General features: G+C 44.7%; 1 protein-coding gene across 6 annotated transcripts in view; it reads left to right on the forward strand.

The window, feature by feature from the left end:
* Nucleotides 1-19,224, forward strand: part of SPECC1 (sperm antigen with calponin homology and coiled-coil domains 1) — a 276,278-nt gene that overhangs the window by 122,387 nt on the left and 134,667 nt on the right. Inside the window, exon 1 of one of the 6 annotated variants that reach the window (XM_059380516.1) lies at nt 2,383-3,112. The exons of the other annotated variants lie outside the window; for them this stretch is intronic. Within the exon in view, the coding sequence (XP_059236499.1) occupies nt 3,073-3,112 (40 nt within the window). The 5' untranslated portion in view covers nt 2,383-3,072. Of the gene's footprint in view, nt 1-2,382; nt 3,113-19,224 lie in introns of those variants that run through there. 6 annotated transcript variants of the gene reach the window in all.

Here is a 19,224-nt window from a genome sequence, read left to right on the forward strand (position 1 = left end):
CAGGCTCCACGCACAGTGAGGTGTCTTCTGGAAGATTCTCTCTCTCATCCTCCTTGTGCCCCTTCCCCCACTCATGTGCTTGCTCTCTCTCTCTAAAATAAATAAATATTTAAATTTTTTTTCTTTTTTTTTAAAAGAGAGAGAGACACAGGCATCCAGGAGGTATCTTGGGTTGGTGACTTATTTAGTTGTCATAAAGAGACAGGTTAATTGCTTAACATTTTATGGGATGAATAAAATGAGTCATCAGTTTTCAAACCTCTGTGGATAAGGATGTAACTGTTCTGTAAACTCATGTTGTGCCACTGTTACAGGGTTCACAACTGCAGCCTTTGTCTATCATGTCATACATAGTTGAAGTCCACCCTCTTTTCTGGGCTTATTCTTCACCTTTAAAAAAAGGGGGTGGGAAGGCTGAGCTTGATTTCATATACACTTCTGCTCTGAAATTATCCTATGCAATTTATTTTCCTTAAGATGCTTGTTTCTGTGTGCTCAGCGCTGTGCTGGGTTGTGTAGGTTACAGAAATAGAACTATGGCTTCTCTTTTCGACAAATTAGGTGTTTTTTGTTTTTTGTTTTTTTTTTTTAGATTTTATTTATTTATTTGACAGACAGAGATCACAAGTTGGCAGAGAGGCAGGCAGAGAGAGAGGAGGAAGCAGGCTCTCGCTCCGCAGAGAGGAGACTGGATCCCAGGACCCTGGGATCATGACCTGAGCTGAAGGCAGAGGCTTTAACCCTGAGCCACCCAGGCACCCTGACAAATTAGTTTTGTTGGAGAAACCAGCCCACGGCACTGTTAAAAGGAAGTAACATGTAGGAGCTGATTGGTTTATGATACAGCCTATAAATTCATTCATTCATTCCCTGTTCTTAGGAGCTTTGCAATCTAGTGGGGAGACAATAAACCAGTAAACAAGTAAATATATAGCATGCTCACTGGTGATATGCATCCTGAAGGTCAGCAAAGCAGGAAAATGTGTACCTTCAGGGTCTGGCTTACTATTTAATGTGGTGTGACAAGAGAAGCCCCTCTTACTGGAATGACATTGGACCAGAGACCTAGGAAATGAAAGAGAATGAAACATGGGGTCTGTGTAATGTAGGAATGTGGGGGAAGAGCATTCCAGGCAGAGGGAGCCGCAGGGGCAAAGGCCCTTGCGTGGGAGATGATTGGCTTATTTGAGATACAGTGAGGAGGCCACTGTAGCAAAAAGCAGTGTGAGCGGGAGAAGGTGAGTCCACCGATGGAAGGAGGGGGTGATCATTCAGAACCGTGGAGGCCAAGGTAAGGGCGTTGGTGCTTCCTCCAAGTGAGACAGAAAGCTGTTGGAGCATTGTAAATGGAGGTGTGGTATGATTTGACCTAGGTTTTAGAAGCACCACTCTGTTAGGTGAAGATTAGAGTATAAACAGGCAGGCAGAAGATGGAGACCGGTTAGGAGGCAGTTGGGATCATCCTGGTAGGATGGTCCGTGGCTTGGACCAGGTGGTAGCAATGGACATGGTGAGAAGAGCTGAGACGAGGTGGCATTCATGATAACTATTCTGACATATTCCATCTACAGAGATGAAGACGACTATATGAGACAGCTATGGAAGAAAATCAAGATTTTGGCCTTTTTTTCTAGTTAAATCAGAGATGCTTATTAAGACACCTAAGTGGAAGTGTCAAGAAGGTAGTGAGTTAAATGAGTCTGGAATATAGAAGAGGGTACCAGGCGGAAAATATATAGGTGGTGCTTAAAAGCCACAATGTAGTGGGGACAGCCAAGTTAGAGAAGAGATAACCAAGGTGATTATATAGATCACTGGGCTTGGGGGCACCCCTGGTGCTAGAGATCAAGTTGAGGAGGAGAAGGGCGCCTAGGTGGCTCAGTTGGTTAAGTGACTGCCTTCTGCTCAGGTGATGATCCTGGAGTCTCAGGATTGAGTCCCGCATCTGGCTCCCTGCTCAGCAGGGAGTCTGCTTTTCCCGCTGACATCTCTCCTCTCAATGCTTTATCTCTCTCTCTAATAAGTAAATAAAACCTTTAAAAAAAAAAAAAAAAGGAGAGGAGGAGAAGCCAGCAAAGGGGATTGAGAAGAGGAGACCAGAGAGGCGGGGTCCTGCTGTCTGGACTCCTCCTTTTATGAGGAGCAGAATGATTAGCGGTGACCTAAGATGTTGATAGGTAAGATGAGAACTGAGAATGGGCCATAGCGTCCAAGTAATGCAGAGAGAACTAGCCATTCCACTCATGATTTTATTAGTTCTAAATATTTTTCACTGCAAGATTGACTTATTTTTAGCTGTTTTCACTGTCAGATTAACTATGAAAGTCGTTCAGGGCAATTTCCATAAGTTCGTCATTTCTGATACGCAGAAGAACAGTTACCGTAAGGATTGGTATGCATTTCATCATTTGTGGTAGTATTCATCTTGAATAACCGGCAGGTGTTTGTTAAAGTGTCACTCGTCTTCACGTCCTTCTCGAGAGTTGCTGGTGCGTCCGCTCCTTCATTTATCCAGAAAATCGCTCCAGCGCCTGTACCGTGCCAGCCCTACCTAGTTTTTCTTGCCCTGACATGAGATCTAAAGTCTCACGCGCAGCATCTTGCCTTTCTCGTGGCCCTTGGCGTCAGCCTCCCCGCAGTGGGGTTTTTCCAGCCTACCTTGTCCAGCTGCAGTTCTCAGCGTCCGCCCCTAGAGGCCTGAAGTCGGTCAGCTGTTGCGGCCCTCCAACGCGTGGGAGGGAACCCTTCGGATGCTCCAGGGTGATATGCAGATGAGATGGGAGGGCACTATGCAGATGAGATGGGCGGGCCTCGCCGGGCAGGCCGGCTGGAGTTGCGGTGGGCGGGCCTGCTAGCGGACGGTATGCAGATGAAGTGGGCGGGGCCCGCCCGCGCGGGCGAGGAGCGGCTCCGCCGGCGGCCGCCGGGAACTGGAAGGCGCCCGGCCCTTTCTTTGACTGGAGCGGACTCGCCGGACGCCACCGCCTCGCCAGCCGGAGCCGGCGCGAGCCCTAGCACCGCGGACACCCTGTCCGAGGCCGGCCAACCGGCCGCTGCCGGAGTCCGCCGAGCATGGGCAACCACTCGGGGCGGCCGGAGGATCCCGAACCAGGTCTGTGCTGTCGGCGGGGGTCGCGCCGCGCCCCCTCCCCGGCCCGGCGCCCTTCCCCCACCCGCCTTACGGGCCAGCGGTCGCCGCGCTGCCCGCGGGCGCCCAGGGGGCCAGTGGAAAGATGAAGTTGCCGGGGTGTGATTCTTGCCTTTGGAATGCGCTAATGGGGTTGTGAAATTACCTGTGCCTGTTCCGCGACAAGGAAATGCCACTCACCGTAAACACGTACCTGGAAGCCCTGAGTCCGCCCGGCCGCAGCGAATGGGGCGGGCGGCAGCGGGTCTCGGTGGCCGGGAGCACGCAGGCCCGGCCCGTGGGGAGAGAGGGGTCGGGGGTGGGGGGCTCCGTGCCCACAGCCGGGTGGAATCTGACTTGCCCCTCCCGTCTGCCGCCCGGACGGTGTCTCCAGTACGGTGCGTGTAGGCAGTTCTCGCAGACTTTCTGGGCATTTGCGACGAAAAGTGTGACTTGGCAATCGTGTTCTGGTTCATTGTCCGTTTTGCAGTGCCTCATTGGCATATCACACACTTTCTGGAGTCGCGTGGAAGGCGGCAACCCGTCAGCAGATCTGTTACTCATCCTCAGACCGAGGGCTTGATTGTGACTGTTTCTTACCCAAAATAGTCCGAGCTTATTCTGGGATGCCAAAAACTTCGCCGGCTTATCAAATTTTTATTTCCTCAGAAATTAAGCGAGCCTGGTGGAGAGTCAGTCAGCTGGGCTCTCGTTTTCATCTTCTGGTTCATATCCTGGCCTCCGGCACGGATTTAGATGCTGATAACCACGGGGTTGTGTTTAAAAACAAAACCAGAACATTCCTGTTCTGTCACATGAAGGAAGCGGAATCTAATTTAGCCTCAAAAACTGCATCTTGTCTGATTGGGGAGAGATGGTCGACTTAATGCTGGAATCCTGGAGTGGCAGGTGGTGAGAATGTGTTCCTGGGGCAGAGGCAGAACTCTTCAAAATGTTCTCAAGGGTGTAATATTTTAATTGGGTTTTGACTGAGGACGTTGAGGCTTTGAGAGTTAGTGACTTGGGCAAGTGACAGCCCTGTAAGCAGACCCCTGGTCTGTGTCTCCGCTGAGGTCTTGGCCGGGAGGCCGAGCAGCCTTAGGCGGTATCCTTGGGGCTGGGCGGGGGTGGGGTGCCTTGGACTGGTACCACAACCTGGATGGAAAACTTGGCCACAGGGGAACACTATGAAGAAAACATTTAGAGACGGGGTTACTGCGTAGTTTACATAGGGCTAACTCTAAAATTGCACAGCAGGTATCCAAACCTCTTTGGGCAGAACAAACAATATTTGCAAAATAATGCCTTGGTCATAAACAGCACTATGATAAACTATTAGGTGAAGCATATGTAACATTTTAAAAACAGCTCATTAGTACGCAGCTGCCCAGATCTGAGTAAAAACTCATTTCCTTTGTGTCAGAATTGCGAAGAGACTGCCCCTCTTGCTAGAGCCTTTAAAAGTTACTTGGGTTCCGATTTCTAAGTGATGTTGCTTTCTTTTTTTTTTAAGTTTTTTTTTTATTCAGGGGCACCTGGGTGGCTCAGTCAGTTAATCATCTGCCTTCGGCTCAGGTCATGATCCCAGGGTCCTGGGATGGAGCCTTCAGTTGGGCTCCCTGCTCAGCGGGATGTCTGCTTCTCTCTCTCTCAAACAAATGAGTGAATAAAATCTTATTAGAGAGCAAGAGAAGACAGAGTAAAAGCACTAGTGAGGGGAGGAGCAGAGGGAGAGGGATGAGCAGATGCCCCGCTGTGTGGGCAGCCTGATGTAGGACTTGATCCATGATCATGAGATCATGATCTGAGCCCAGATCAAGAGACAGACACTTAACCAGCTGAGCCACCCAGGTGCCCCAAAGTGACGTTGCTTAAAGCATTCTAATGGACAGGAGAGGGAAAGGACATTTTTATGCCAGGGACTTATTTTATTGCATTTTTCAAGAATGAATATAATTTCACAACGGGAACTTAATCTGATTTGTGACATGTAAAGATAACACCTGGAAAATCTTAGAGACTTGTGTTGCCTGAAAGTGTGAGTATAATTATTCTGGGATACCAAAAACTTCGCCGGCTTATCAAATATGGTCTTTTGATGCTGTAATGAATGCATTAAAAAAATGTGGAAATTAGACTTGTTAAAGATGGATGTATCTTCAGTCTGCTTTGGCATGAGGGCTAGCGTGAGGTGGGAGCCTCCCACTCGCAGTTGTGGCTCATTGAGTGCCTCAATGGGTTGTCAGAGCAAGGGGTCCAGAGTTGAGTGGTGGAGGTAAGGGGGAGAGAAGGAAGGCTGGAAATGGAGAGAGCAGGTCTGATTTTTCACCCAGGTCTTATATTGTGTCACTTTTGTTCTTTGAATGAAGACCTTTAAAAGGAATTGGGGGGGCTTCTGGGCTGCCTTAGTCAATGGAGTATGTAACTGTTGATCTTGGAGTTGTGAGTTTGAGCCCCATGCTGGGTATATAAAGATTACTTTTAAAAAATTATCATTAAACAGAATTAGGAATGGAAGAAGTTCGTTAGAGACCTGACAAACACGAAAAGAAGTGGGAAGCCAGGGCTGGGGTGAGGAGAGTTTTATTTTATTTATTTTTAAAGATTTTATTTATTTATTTGTCAGAGAGAAAGAGACTGAGCTGGAGAGTGAGGCCAAGCAGGGGAAGTGGCAGGCAGAGGGAGACTCACACGGTCTAGTGTGAGTCGGGGGCAGTCTGACAACCAGGTTGTCAGACTTCCCGCTGAGCAAGGAGCCCAATGCAGGACTCAATCCCAGGGTCCCGGGATCATGACCTGAGTTGAAGGCAGATGCTTAACCGACTGAGCCACACAGGCATACTGAGGAGAGTTTTAGACCATGATGCAGATCTGGCATGTATGAAAGGAAGCAGGGAGGTAGCAGGCTTGGGCAGGGAGAGCCTCAGAGAGCTGTGCAGATCTGGTGAGGTCTTAGCCAACTGATTGGGGGAGCTCCAGAATAGACTGCCCATTAGAGTCCCCGGCTAGGCAGAAATGGCCAGTCCCCAGGGCTCTTGCTGTGGTCAGTCACTGCTGGAGGTGGCCTGGGAAGAGTATACCTTCAGCTCAAAAGCCAGAGTGAGTCCTGGGATCCTGGTGGCCCTAAGAGCCAGAGGTGTCCGCTAACTGCAGTCCTTATAGCGGAATACTAAGTTCTTCCTCGAATAGAGGTCCAAGTGGCACAACTCATGGCTACCTTCCACAGGACCTCAGTTGCTTAGGCAGGGTGGGTCCATTGAAAGGGCAGATGAGGTAAAATCTCCATCTTAGACCTCCCCTCCCCAGACTTAAAAGGGCTAGGTTGCTCGTCATCTTTTTCAGGTGGAAGCACCTTGTCCTCTCTAGGGCACACCCAGAGGAGAAGACAGGCTCTCTACTGCTGCTGCTTTTCTAGCACTGGAGTTGGCCATGGGGGCAGCAGGTTTCCTCTTTTGTGGTGTCTGTGATCCTCTGAGCCGGGTCATTATGACTTACTGTGGTATTGCAGGATGGGCAAGAGAAATGGGTCAAGTAAGAGACATGAAAACTTTTGTAAGTGAGGGCAGCTAGAATGAGAACTCCCTACATGTTTCCAGTTAACATTCCTTCAACTTCCAACCAGGTTGTCAGTACCTACATTATAAAGAGGGCTGCTGGGTCTAGTTGTGCAGGTTGTGCATGGTTCAAAGGCGTCTGGGTATAAAGGGTTGAGGGGGCCCACGTAGGGTTATATCAATTCAGTGGAAGGGCTGCCATTTTGCAGTTTTGCCTTTTTGTATTCACACCAAGGGCCCAATATGCTGAAGGAGGCCTTAGTCAAATGTGAGTTTAGTAGGCTTTACCCCCGTTTTACTACTAGCTGATATTTGCTTACTGTTTACTTTAAATTTACATGTATGTGTTTATTTTTTATTTTGTTATTTTTTTAAAGTTTTACTTAGTAATGTCTCCGCCCAATGTGGGGCTTGAACCCTCAACCCTGAGACCAAGAGTCACATGCTCTTCCAACTAAGCCAGCCAGATGCCCCTGCATATATGTGTTTAAACAATAAATACAAATGATATAAAACAAAAATAAAAGCCTCTACTCAGACCCACTCAGGTCCCACTTTATATTAGTTATAGTTAACGCTAACTGGTAAAGACAGATCCCTAAGGAGCCACTTAAGACAGTAAAAGCTGATTTCTCCCTCACATCACGGTCTAGTGTGAGTTGGGGGCAGTCTGGGCAGCATATGGTTGTTGGAGACAGAAGCTGATGGACCTTCACCTTCAGCGTCTGGCTGCCAAGTTGCACTGGGTCTGCCCAAAGTCAGGAGGGGAAGTTGCTCACGGAGGACACCACAGGAGACGTCAGGGGCCAGGCCTGGAGGAAAGGTGCACATTATCTTTCCCTGGGCTTCATGGGCCTGTCTCAGTCACATGGCCCCTCCTGGATGCTCAGGGACCAGGAAATATCTGTGTGGAATGCCAGGCAGAGGATAGCCCAGATGCTGTGAATACTGGCAGGTTCTTTCCAGGCTGTCAACCACATGTGTGTCAGTATTAAGAAAAATTTGATCGGAAAAATTGAAAGACATGGAAACACTCATATATCCGTCACCTAGATTGTACAGTTAAATTTTGCTACATTTGCTTTATACCTCTGTCCATCTCTTCATCCTTTCATTTGTTGTCCCACCTTATTGGGGGGAGGGGACAGTTTCAAAGAAATGGTGCTTATCTCTGTAATTCTACGTAATACGCTCTACCTGTATTCTTTCCTGATTTCCTAGCTTTCAAGGCTCTCTACCAGCCCTCGCTGTGAAAGTTGAGGAGCCTAGTGCATTTTCACTACTATAGTCTTCTCCCCCCGCCCCACTGCCCCACACCACTCCCCCATTCCTGCAAGTCATACTTAAATTTTCTGAAGCTCTTGTTAGTCTGGTAGAATGCCGAAGGTGGGATATAGATGGTGGTTATACAGTTTTTCACTGTAAAATTTGCTCAGCTTTGCTGTATGAAATTGTCATATAAAAATGTTTAGAATTCGGGGCTCCTAGGTGGCTCAGTGGGTTAAGCCCCTGCCTTCGGCTCAGGTCATGGTTCCAGAGTCCTGGGATCGAGCCCCGCATCGGGCTCTCTGCTCAGCAGGGAGCCTGCTTCCCCTCCTCTCTCTCTGCCTGCCTCTCTGCCTACTTGTGATCTCTCTCTTTCAAATAAATAAATTAAAAAATCTTTAAAAAAATGTTTAGAATTCTAAGGAAATCTATTGTTTATAATCTTTTTCTTTCTCTTCTTCTTCTTCTTTTTTTCCACCTGCATTTCTTTTGAGCCAAAGGCACAGGCTTAACCCACTGAGCCACCCAGGCACCCCTCCACCTGCATTTCTTGACTAACCAACTTTAAACAATGTCCTTAGCTAGGTAAAAAAGGGTATAACATTTCTAAATTTCTTCTGTTTTTTTCCACATTACCCTCCATACCTTGTCCCAGTCTGCCTCTCAATCTTGCATGTGGCTAGAATGTTCTGTTTCTTGAGCATATAAGTTAATGGCTTCTGTTGGCATTAGTTTTGGATTTCAAGGATTCATCAGAGTTTTTACAATATTCACTAAGAAGAGAATATAGTATATAGTTTTCTCAGATGTGTTCTGTACTGTAGAAGAATTTCAGAGTGGAACTAATGTTCCAAGAGACATACTTGGAAAATGTGCTCTTTTGAGATTAAAAATGGTGTATAAATCAAAGATCCTTGATAATACATAGAAAAAAATAGATAAGATCAAATGTATCTGTCACTGTAATAAATGTGAATGGGTTAAAATCTGCATCTAAAAAAAAAGAGCCCCCTCCTGTAGCTTAAAACAGAAAACAAAATATAATATATATGCTACAGAAAATCATATTCTGGGAATACTTTCATTTTTAAAAAATTTATTTATTTGTCAGAGAGAGGGAGCACAGGGAGCCAGAGGGAGAGGGAGAAGCAGGCTCCCTGCTGAGCAAGGAGCCCCACATGGAACGTGATCCCAGGATGCTGGGATCATGACCTGAGCCAAAGGCAGCTGCTTAACCAACTGAGCCACTCAGGCGTCCCAGATACTTTCATTTTTAAAATCAAGTCAGTTAAACTGTGAATAGTTAAGCTTTCAAGGTCAGCATCTTGTTATTCTATGTATAAGAAAAAAAAATTTTTATACTTTTTGTATAAGAAAAATTTAATAGTCACTATTTAAGGGGATCTTTGATTAATATTCAGTTCCATTTATAAACTTGGTAATAAATTTAAAATATCTTTAATTGTGTTTATTAGTTTAATGTATTTAGGTTCCTATTAGGTCTGATGACAAACCAGTCCAGTTTTTTAAAGGCTTATAAGTTTAATAATTACATTTATAAACAGTGATTCTTAAATCCTCACATATTTATAAGCACATATCCTCTCTCCTTGTGTGCGTATATGTAGATGCACACTTACAAATTAAGATCACAAATTACTCAGTTGTACCTTTTAGATTGGAATCATGAGGCTGATCTGAGTTCCTTTTTTAAAAAAAATATTTTATTTTTATTTATTTATTTGAGAGACAGAGATCACAAGTAGGCAGAGAGAGAGGAAGGGAAGCAGGATCCCCGCTGAGCAGAGAGCCCAATGTGAGGCTCAGTCCCAGGACCCTGGGGTCATGACCTGAGCCAAAGGCAGAGGCTTTAACCCACTGACCCACCCAGGCGCCCCTGATCTGAATTCTTAATAGGTCCAATTCTCCTAAAATTAAACATGGAATTCCAAAATGTAGGTATTAATATATAACATTGCTCACACACATATGTAATTATATAATTACTACTCATTTAATTCTTGTATTTTTTAAAAGATTGTATTTATTTATTTGAGAGAGAGAGAGCACAAGCGGGCAAGCAGACTCCTGCCTGTGTGTGTGTGTGTGTGCGCACAGGCACACACACACACATGCACTTGAGGGGGAGGGACAGAGGGAGTAGCAGACTCCCCACTGAACAGGAAGTCAGACCCGAGGCTCCATTTCAGGACCCTATGACCTGAGCCAAAGGTAGACGCTTAACTGACTGAGCCATCCAGGTGCCCCCATTTAATTCTTTTAACTACTTCTCCTCTTAATTCTAAACCATTTTAGGATTAAAAGGTAGTTTACAGGGGCACCTGGGTGGCTCAGTGGGTTGAGGCCTCTGCCTTTGGCTCAGGTTGTGGCCCTGGGTCCTGGGATCAAGTTCCGCATTGGGCTCTCTGCATGGTGGGGAGCCTGCTTCCCCCTTTTTCTGTCCTCTGCCTGCCTCTCTGCCTACTTGTGATCTCTGTCTTTCAAATAAATAAATAAAATATTTTTTAAAAAGTAGTTTACATAAGCATTTTGTTATGAATAATACAGGAATTTCATCCCATGTGATTCTGGGGATTGCCTTTTCAGGTTGCTGAGGTTTTTGAGCAACAGAGACCTTGGGCAGGGATAAGACCTTTCCTTGGGAAAGGATAAGAACGGGATTCTTACCCTGGACTCCAGATATGCACTAGAGCCCGTTTTGTTGTGGTTAGAGCATATTTGCTTTGAGCACATACAATAATAGTCTATGCATGATAAATTTTCTCAACCTTTATGTGAGGATGTCTATTATTTTGCCCTCATCCTTATTGATAGTTTGTATGCATGTAGTATTCAGTGCTCAGGATCTTTGTAATCTCTCTGTAACAATGACTTCAAAACATGGAGAAGGGGGCGCCTGGGTGGCTCAGTGGGTTAAGCTGCTGCCTTCGGCTCAGGTCATGATCTCAGGGTCCTCGGATCGAGTCCCGCATCGGGCTCTCTGCTCAGAAGGGAGCCTGCTTCCCTCTCTCTCTCTGCCTGCCCCTCTGTCTACTTGTGATCTCTGTCTGTCAAATAAACAAATAAAATCTAAAAAAAAAAAAAAAAAAAACATGGAGAAGGAAGTGGTCATAATACCCATGTACCTTAGATTTAGGTTGTGTTTTCCTTAATTCTTATAGTTTATAATTGGGAGCCCGAGATCTTCATTCAAACGGCCACATCACTTGGTTAGATAGAGTTTGTCCTTCTGTGGCACATAACAGATGAACATTTCCCATCTAACTCCAAAGACTTTTAATAGAACACTACCTGATTTTCTTATGCTTTCCATCTCTTAAGGCGATTTCTTGATAGTAATACAAAGGGTGATTTAATTGTGGATCTCTCTAATGGCTTTGTCTGACTTACTGAGTCAGTCTACTGAAACAATAGTATCAGTTAAAGACCTTCCTCCCCACCCTACACACACACTCACACACACACACACCCCACCCACCCACCAAGTACCTTAAATCAGACAGGACCTTCTACATTGATAAAAGTACAATTCAAGAAGAAAGAGTAGCAGTTATGTAATTCTTCACACTAACTAGCACACCTTGGAAGTTACTACAGTTAGAAATGCATTTTAAAAACCTCATGAGTAAAAAGGAGAGAATTCAGCAATATGTCTTACACAGTTTTTCTTTTTCTTCTTTTCTTTCTTTTTTTTTTTTTAATTACTTAATTTATTTATTTGACAGAGAGAGATCACAAGTAAGCAGAGAGGCAGGCAGAGAGAGAGAGAAGAGGAAGCAGGCTCCCCACTGAGCAGAGAACTTGATGTGGGGCTCTATCCCAGGACCCTGAGATCATGACCTGAGCCGAAGGCAGAGGCTTTAACCCACTGGGCCCACCCAGGCGCCCCTACACAGTTTTTCTAAATTGTTCATGGGATGGTTAAAACGTTGATCTGTTCTGTACCAGAAAACCTCATGACAATCTCTTAAGGGAAATTTTACCAGCCACTCTGTGATCATAATGCAATAGAACTATAGATAATAAAAGTTGAAATTTTTAAAACTTAACCCGTTTGGAAAGGTTTGACCCAAGTAGAACTGAGAACTATAATTTATTAAAAAATGATTATAAAGTTCTCCCTAAAGTTAGAAGTAAGCAAATTCATTTCTCTGAAATTTTTTGATGTCCAAAAAGAAACAATGAAAATAAGTCAATTATTATACTCAGAAGTTAGGAAATAAACAAGCAAAAAAATTTGGGAAAAAAGGAAGGTGTTTTTTAAAAGGGTAGAAATTAATGAAACAGGTAACTGTGTCTGTTTCACTTTTCTCTTACTTTCAGCATCTAGTACATTGCCTGATACTTGTTTGGCACATAGTATTTGTTGAATGAATAAACCAAAAAACCCCACTCGAATTGAGACATCTCAGTGTGTGTTCTTTGTTAAAACAATTAAGTAGATAGAACCATAGTTAGACTGATGACAAAACAACAGAAATGCCCAAAATTTGCAGTGTAAAAATGTATGTAATCAAAGATATGGATATTTTTTAAAAATAGAATAAAATTACAACATTTTGATGAAATTGAAAATGAAACTACTAAAATCAGTTCATGAAGAAATAGAACACTCGGACAGAAAAGTAATCTTGGAAGACATCACAAAGTAACTTAAAAGCTCCAAAAATAATCCTGAACCTGATTGTTCAATAGGTAAAGTTTCTCAAGTACAAAAGATATAATTTCCATGCTTAAAGTTATCTAGTGCATTGTTTTCCAAAGATTACTGTATTATGGAAGATACAGGTAATAGTTTAAGGTATATACACGGGACTGTTTCTTAATTTAATAATGAATTTAAAATGTGTTAGAAAATTATATCTATTACATCAAATCTATGTTGCTTAGGATGAGATTAGGGTAAAAAATGAGCCAACATTAAGTTTATGCAGAAAAATATTAAATCTATTGTCATAGGACAAGTAAATGCAAATATAGCCAGAATTATAAAGGTGAATTATAATAGAAACTTGGAAAAAATTCTGAAGTACATAAAAGATGGAAAGCATTCCCGTTTATTTTCATAAAAGTAGTACTAGTCTATTAATACTCTTCCTGATACCAAAGCCTTTCAAAGATAGAGCTAACAAGGCAAGCTGGAGTACGTTCTTCCTGATGTTGATATACAAGTCCTAGATGAAATATAAGCCAAATTTAATCCAACTAAAAGTACAATAACACTATCCTATAAATTCACACCAATAGTAAATTGAAAGAGAAAAAAAAACTTTCATCTTACTTCATGTCAGTAATGCATTTAATACAATTTAAAATCTACCTCAAAAACATTTAATAAGAATGAATGGATCCTTTCTTAAGATAATAAATAAAATGGTCTGAAAGCTGCACACACCATGCTTAACAGGAAACTGAAAACATTCCTGTAAAGGTCAGGAAAATAACAGCGGTCCCCATATGAGACATTGTTTCTAGATAGACTAGCCAAAGCTATATAATTTTTTAAAATAATAATATTTATTGAATGAGACAAAATTAGCATTATTTCTGGTACAATAATTTTCTTGCAGAAATAGCAGGGAGGGTTAACTGAAAAACGATTAAAACTAATGAGAATTCAGTGAACAGCTTGGAAATGCACACACCCATATATGATATGTCATATGTATGAATATGCATGTACATGCTGTATGTATATACGTTGGGGTTGGTGTGTGTGTCTAATAGTAGCTTTCTTTTTTTAAAATTAGCATATAATGTATTATTTACCCCAGGGGTACAGGTCTGTGAATCATCAGGCTTACACATTTCACAGCACTCACCATAATACATAACCTCCCCAATGTCCAACACCCAGCCACCCTATCCCTACCCCCCACCCCCCAGCAACCCTCAATTTGTTTTGTGAGATTAAGAGTCTCTTATAGTTTGTCTCCCTCCTGATCCCATCTTGTGTCATTCCTTCCCTCCCAACCCACCCTGCCACCAAACTCCTCATATCAGAGAGATCATGTGACAGTTGTCCCTCTCTGATTGACTTATACCCTCTAGTTCCATCCACATCCTCGAAAATGGCAAGATTGTGTTTCTTTTGATGGCTGCATAGTATTCCAGTGTGTGTGTGTGTGTGTGTGTGTGTGTGTGTGTGTGTGTGAGAGAGAGAGAGAGAGACATCTTCTTTATCCATTCATCTAACAGAAGCTTTCTTTATGCTAGTAATGACCCGACACAGTGGTCTGTAAGAAGGTCACATTCACAGTGTGAACAAAGTGTGAGATCTGGGGGAGAAATAGGGGATGTACAAGTCCTCTGCGTAAACTATAAACTGGTAGAAAGTTAAAACCCAGTGATAGGGGCGCCTGGGTGGCTCAGCGGGTTAAAGCCTCTGCCTTCGGCCCAGGTCATGATCCCAGGACCCTGGGATCGAGCCCCGCATCGGGCTCTCCGCTCAGTGCAGAGCCTGCTTCTCTCTCTCTCTTTCTCTCTCTGCCTGCCTCTCTGCTACTTTGTTCTCTGTAAAATAAATAAATAAAATCTTTAAAAAAAAAAAAACAGTGATAACACAGACAGCCTCTGTTAAATGGAGGTATTATCCTTCATGCATATATGGTGGGTTTTAAAATCAGAAATCATTGTTGAATTTTTTCAAATGCCTTTCAGACTTTATCTTGATGTTATTTTTCTTCTTTCTTTTTTTTTTTTTTTAAGATTTTATTTATTCATTTGACAGAGATCACAAGTAGGCAGAGAGGCAGACAGAGAGAGGAAGGGAAGCAGGACCCCGGGATCATGACCTGAGCCAAAGGCAGAGGTTTCAACCCACTGAGCCACCCAGGCACCCCTGATGTTATTTTTCTTGTTAGACATAATGAGGTCATGCGTTTGAAAAGTTTTGCCTCACAATGACATTTTTTTTTTAGATTTTATTTATTTATTTGACAGAGAGAGAGGGAGATCACAAGTAGGCAGAGAAGCAGGCAGAGAGAGAGGGAGGGAAGCAGGCTCCCTGCTGAGCAGAGAGCCCAATTTGGGGCTAGAGCCCAATTTGGGGCTCGATCCCAGGATCCTGATCATGACCTGAGCCGAAGGCAGAGGCTTAACCCACTGAGACACCCAGGTGCCCCTATAATGACATTTTAAATCCCGTTTTTCTTAGTACCCCTTTTGGATTTTTTTTTTAACATGAAAGATGAATTAGCCTAAGTTTTTATTCGTTCCTTGTTGGCTTATATATGAAAAAGAGTGTGTGTGCAAACTTAACTCCGAACTTTGATAACTTCGGTATGTTATAATTTTGTTTTTAGACTTTTTTTTTTTTTCAAGTAAGCTCTATGCCCAATGTGGGGCTCAAACCACAACCCTGAGATAAGGAGCGCCCCACACTCCACCCACTGGATCAGCCAGTCCTCATTATGATTTTAGATTTTTAAACTTTCTAAGTCAGAGAGGTATTTTGTGAGCAGAGGAGACTAGGGTTTTCTCTGTTGAGCATGTCGCCCAAATGTGCCTTAGGTAGGGTATTTCTAGCCTGTTGAATTCTGTTTTCCTTTCTTAAAATTTTTGAAAGAGATAGAGAGAGAGAGTGCATGTGCGAGTGGAGGGGAGAGGCAGAAGGAGAGAATCCTTGAGCAGACTCCCCACCGATCGGGCATCCTGACGTGGGGCTCGTCTGACAACCCATGAGGTCGTGACCCAAGTGGAAATCAGGACTCCTACACTTAGCCCATTGAGCCACCCAGACAACCTTATTTTCTTAAAATTTTCAAATGGCTCCAATCAGATGAGACCAATCAGATGTGTCATAGGAGTGGCCTGAAAATACTGAGCATCTTGAAGGTTTGAGCATGTCCTCCTGAAGATCTTGCCGTCCCATGACAGAGCACGTCCCATGACCGAGCACGCCCCCTGGGATCATCCTCCCACCAGACCGGTCCTCGGCCCGTCACAGCCACACAGTCACAGCTGTGTCTTATGAAAAGCCATCTCCCCATGTGCCCGCCCACTTCCCACCCAGCCTTCAAGGCCCTCCAGTGTCTCCCTTCACGTGGACATGGCGAGACAGCCTGATCTTCTCCAGCTGACTGAGAACTACCTGAGAACACTCGCTTGTCCTAACTCCTCTCCACCACCCCCAACGCTCCCTAGAGGCCCCAGCAAAAAAGCACAGGTTCAGTGACTCGGTGGCAGCCATCCCTTGTATTTCCTGGAAATTTTTTAATTCTCAGAAGGTAGTCTTTATATTTTAAAACTGATGTGGTGGGCGCCTGGTGGCTCAGTGGGTAAAAGCCTCTGCCTTCAGCTCAGGTCATGATCCCAGGGTCCTGGGATCGAGCCCCACATCAGGCTCTCTGCTCTGCAGGGAGCCTGCTTCCTCCTCCTCTCTCTCTCTGCCTGCCTCTCTGCCTACTTGTGATCTCTGTCTGTCAAATAAATAAATAAAATCTTAAAAAAATAAAAATAAAAATAAAACTGATGTGGTTGGCCAAATATTTAAAAACTGAGATAAAAAAAAAATCACTTCATGTTATGAACTTCAGAAAAGCTTGTTTCACAGAAAGAGATTTTCCACATTCCACACCACTACAATGATAACCCCAGTATCCGTGGGCCACAGGGCGCCACCCCCATCCCAGAGGCCCAACAGGCCCCCAGCTCCATTGCCCTCCGCGTTTTTACAATTCCCACCTATTCTTAAATACTCTCTTACCCATATCCTTTTGCCCCATTCCTTGTTTTTAACCCCTTTTCTGGAAAAATCAGGCTTTTCCCCCTTCACTTCTTTATCCTCCTTTCATTGCCAACCTCATATTTCTAAATTGAACTAATTACATGTCAGTGTGAAGATTAGGGGTTATGATAAACCTGGGAAGGTAAGGTCATAAATTTTGACCTGAAACTATATATGATGAAGAACCAGTGCCCACAACCTCCCAAGCCCTTGAAAATCCCCTTTGTTTTATCTGCCAGAGAATTCATTTTCTCCCTCTAATTGGTCCTGCTTTTCTCTCTAGCAGCAGCCAAATTAAAAAAAAAATAATAAAAAAGATTCTTGGAAGGTTAAATTATCAGCAGTCTAACCTTCTGATTCATTAACAGATAAACAAAGAGTCTATTCAAAGTGGTCATAGGTCATGAAAATTATCTGTTTATAGGTAAGTTTTGGTCTCTTTTGGCGGCCTTTCCATGCGAGTACGTTACAACATGCCCGCGTTCCCTGCACTTATGTGCTGGCCCAAAGATGGGGTGAAAGGGTTTCTTTTTGGAGGTTAGCAGAATGTGTGTGGTCGGGGGGAGGTTATGTCTGCGTGTGTGTGTTTGTGTGTCCACGCGCCCCTCACAGCTTCCCTGACATCCTAACCTTCTGCGACATTCTGCTTTAGCATTTGACACCTTGGTAGGGACTTTCAGCCAGGAATTGGAGGTGATTAAGAAAGAGGAAAGAATGAAGGGTCCCTGGATGGCTCAGTCGGTTAAGCGTCTGCCTGGCTCAGGTCACGACGCCGGGGTCCTAGGATCGAGCCACGTGTCAGGCTCCCTGCTCAGTGGGGAGTCTGCTTCTTCCTCTGCCCCTCCCCTCTCATTCTCTCTCTCTCTCTCTCAAAAATAAAAATCTTCGGGCACCGGGGTGGCTAAGTGGGTTAAAGCCTCTGCCTTCGGCTCCGGTCATGATCCCAGGGTCCTGGGATCGAGCCCCACATCTGAGCAGAGAGCCTGCTTCCTCCTCTCTCTCTCTGCCTGCCTCTCAGCCTACTTGTGATCTCTATCTGTCAAATAAATAAATAAAATCTTTAAAAAATAAGATAAAATAAAAAATAAAAATCTTTTTTTTTTTTAAAGTTTTATTTATTTATTTGACAGAGAGAGATCACAAGTAGGCAGAGAGGCAGGCAGAGAGAGAGAGAGGAGGAAGCAGGCTCCCCGGTGAGGAGAGAGCCCGTTGCGGGACTTGATCCCAGGACCCTGAGATCATGACCTGAGCCGAAGGCAGCGGCCTAACCCACTGAGCCACCCAGGCGCCCAAAAAATAAAAATCTTAAAAAGAAGAAAGAATGATAACCAAGAGACAGTGATGGAGCAGTGATGTACATTAGGATGTCCTTGTCCTTATAATAAATTCTGGTATCCAGAGCCTTGTGCTGTAACCAGTTTAGATACAAGATGGTCCATAAAGTGTTACAGACCTCTCCTTTCTGTCTGCTATTTTCCTGTTTCTCAGGTCATCACAGTCAATGTCAATTCTGTGACCAGCCTTGACTCTGGGAGTGTCCCGGGGGCTTCTTGATGGCTGCAGCTGGCCTGAGCCATGGTCATATGCTTGTCAGCACGCGGCACTTCCCTCGCTCGTCACTGTGGCCTCTCATCTGTTCCTGCGCGCCTGGAAGCCAGGAACGAAAGCAGCCAGGACTGTGTCTAGCCTAGAAGTGCTTCTCCCCATAATAAAAAGGTGTGGAGTTTAGGAAACAGACGTTTTTTAGCTTCTCTGGGGACCTCTTCCTGTTCCGGGTTAACGACGGTGTCTTGAGAGCTATCTCCAGCTGTGCCGGGGTCTTAGGTCCTGTGTAAGTGCGGACCTGTGTGGTCACATGCCGGTCCCTCGCCTTAGCCCTCCGCTGAGACCCACAGGCCTCCTATGAACCGCACCATGCTCCTTTTCCTTAACCTTGGCCAGGGGTACTCCTCTCACAGAACTTGGCAACGGACTCCTCTGTAGGTTGATCCTCTGTCCCACTTGTCCAGGGTAGTCCTGGTGCACACCTGTTGTGGGTCCATTACACCTGTTTTTTTTATGCTCAAAATGCTATTTGCAAGATAAATTACTCCTTCATCCCACTTCTCAGCCTCTCAGGCCTTCTCAGCCCAGATGTCACCTCCATAGGTAGACCTTTCCCCAACTGGTAGGCTCCACTTCTCTCCTGGTGGATGAGATCCTTTGTTTGCGGTGGGCTACTGAACGGGCCCCCAGAGCTTTGTTGGGTTGGGGGCTTGGTTGGGCCTAGCCAGGGTTTGTGACAAGTCAGTCGATACATTTAGGCTGCTTTCAGCTTCAGCACCTATGCAGGGCCAGGCTGGGAGGAGGTGAGTGAAGGGAGGCTCTGTGTGTTAGAGGGACATGCAGGGGAAGGTGAGGTACAGGGGAGGGGGAGGTGCAGGAGAGAGTAAGGTACAGGGGAGGGGGAGGTGCAGGGGAGAGTAAGGTACAGGGGAGGGGGAGGTGCAGGGGAGAGTAAGGTACAGGGGAGGGGGAGGTGCAGGGGA

This window comes from Mustela nigripes, chromosome 16 (genome assembly GCF_022355385.1).
Source record: "Mustela nigripes isolate SB6536 chromosome 16, MUSNIG.SB6536, whole genome shotgun sequence".
NCBI classification, from domain to species: domain Eukaryota; kingdom Metazoa; phylum Chordata; class Mammalia; order Carnivora; family Mustelidae; genus Mustela; species Mustela nigripes.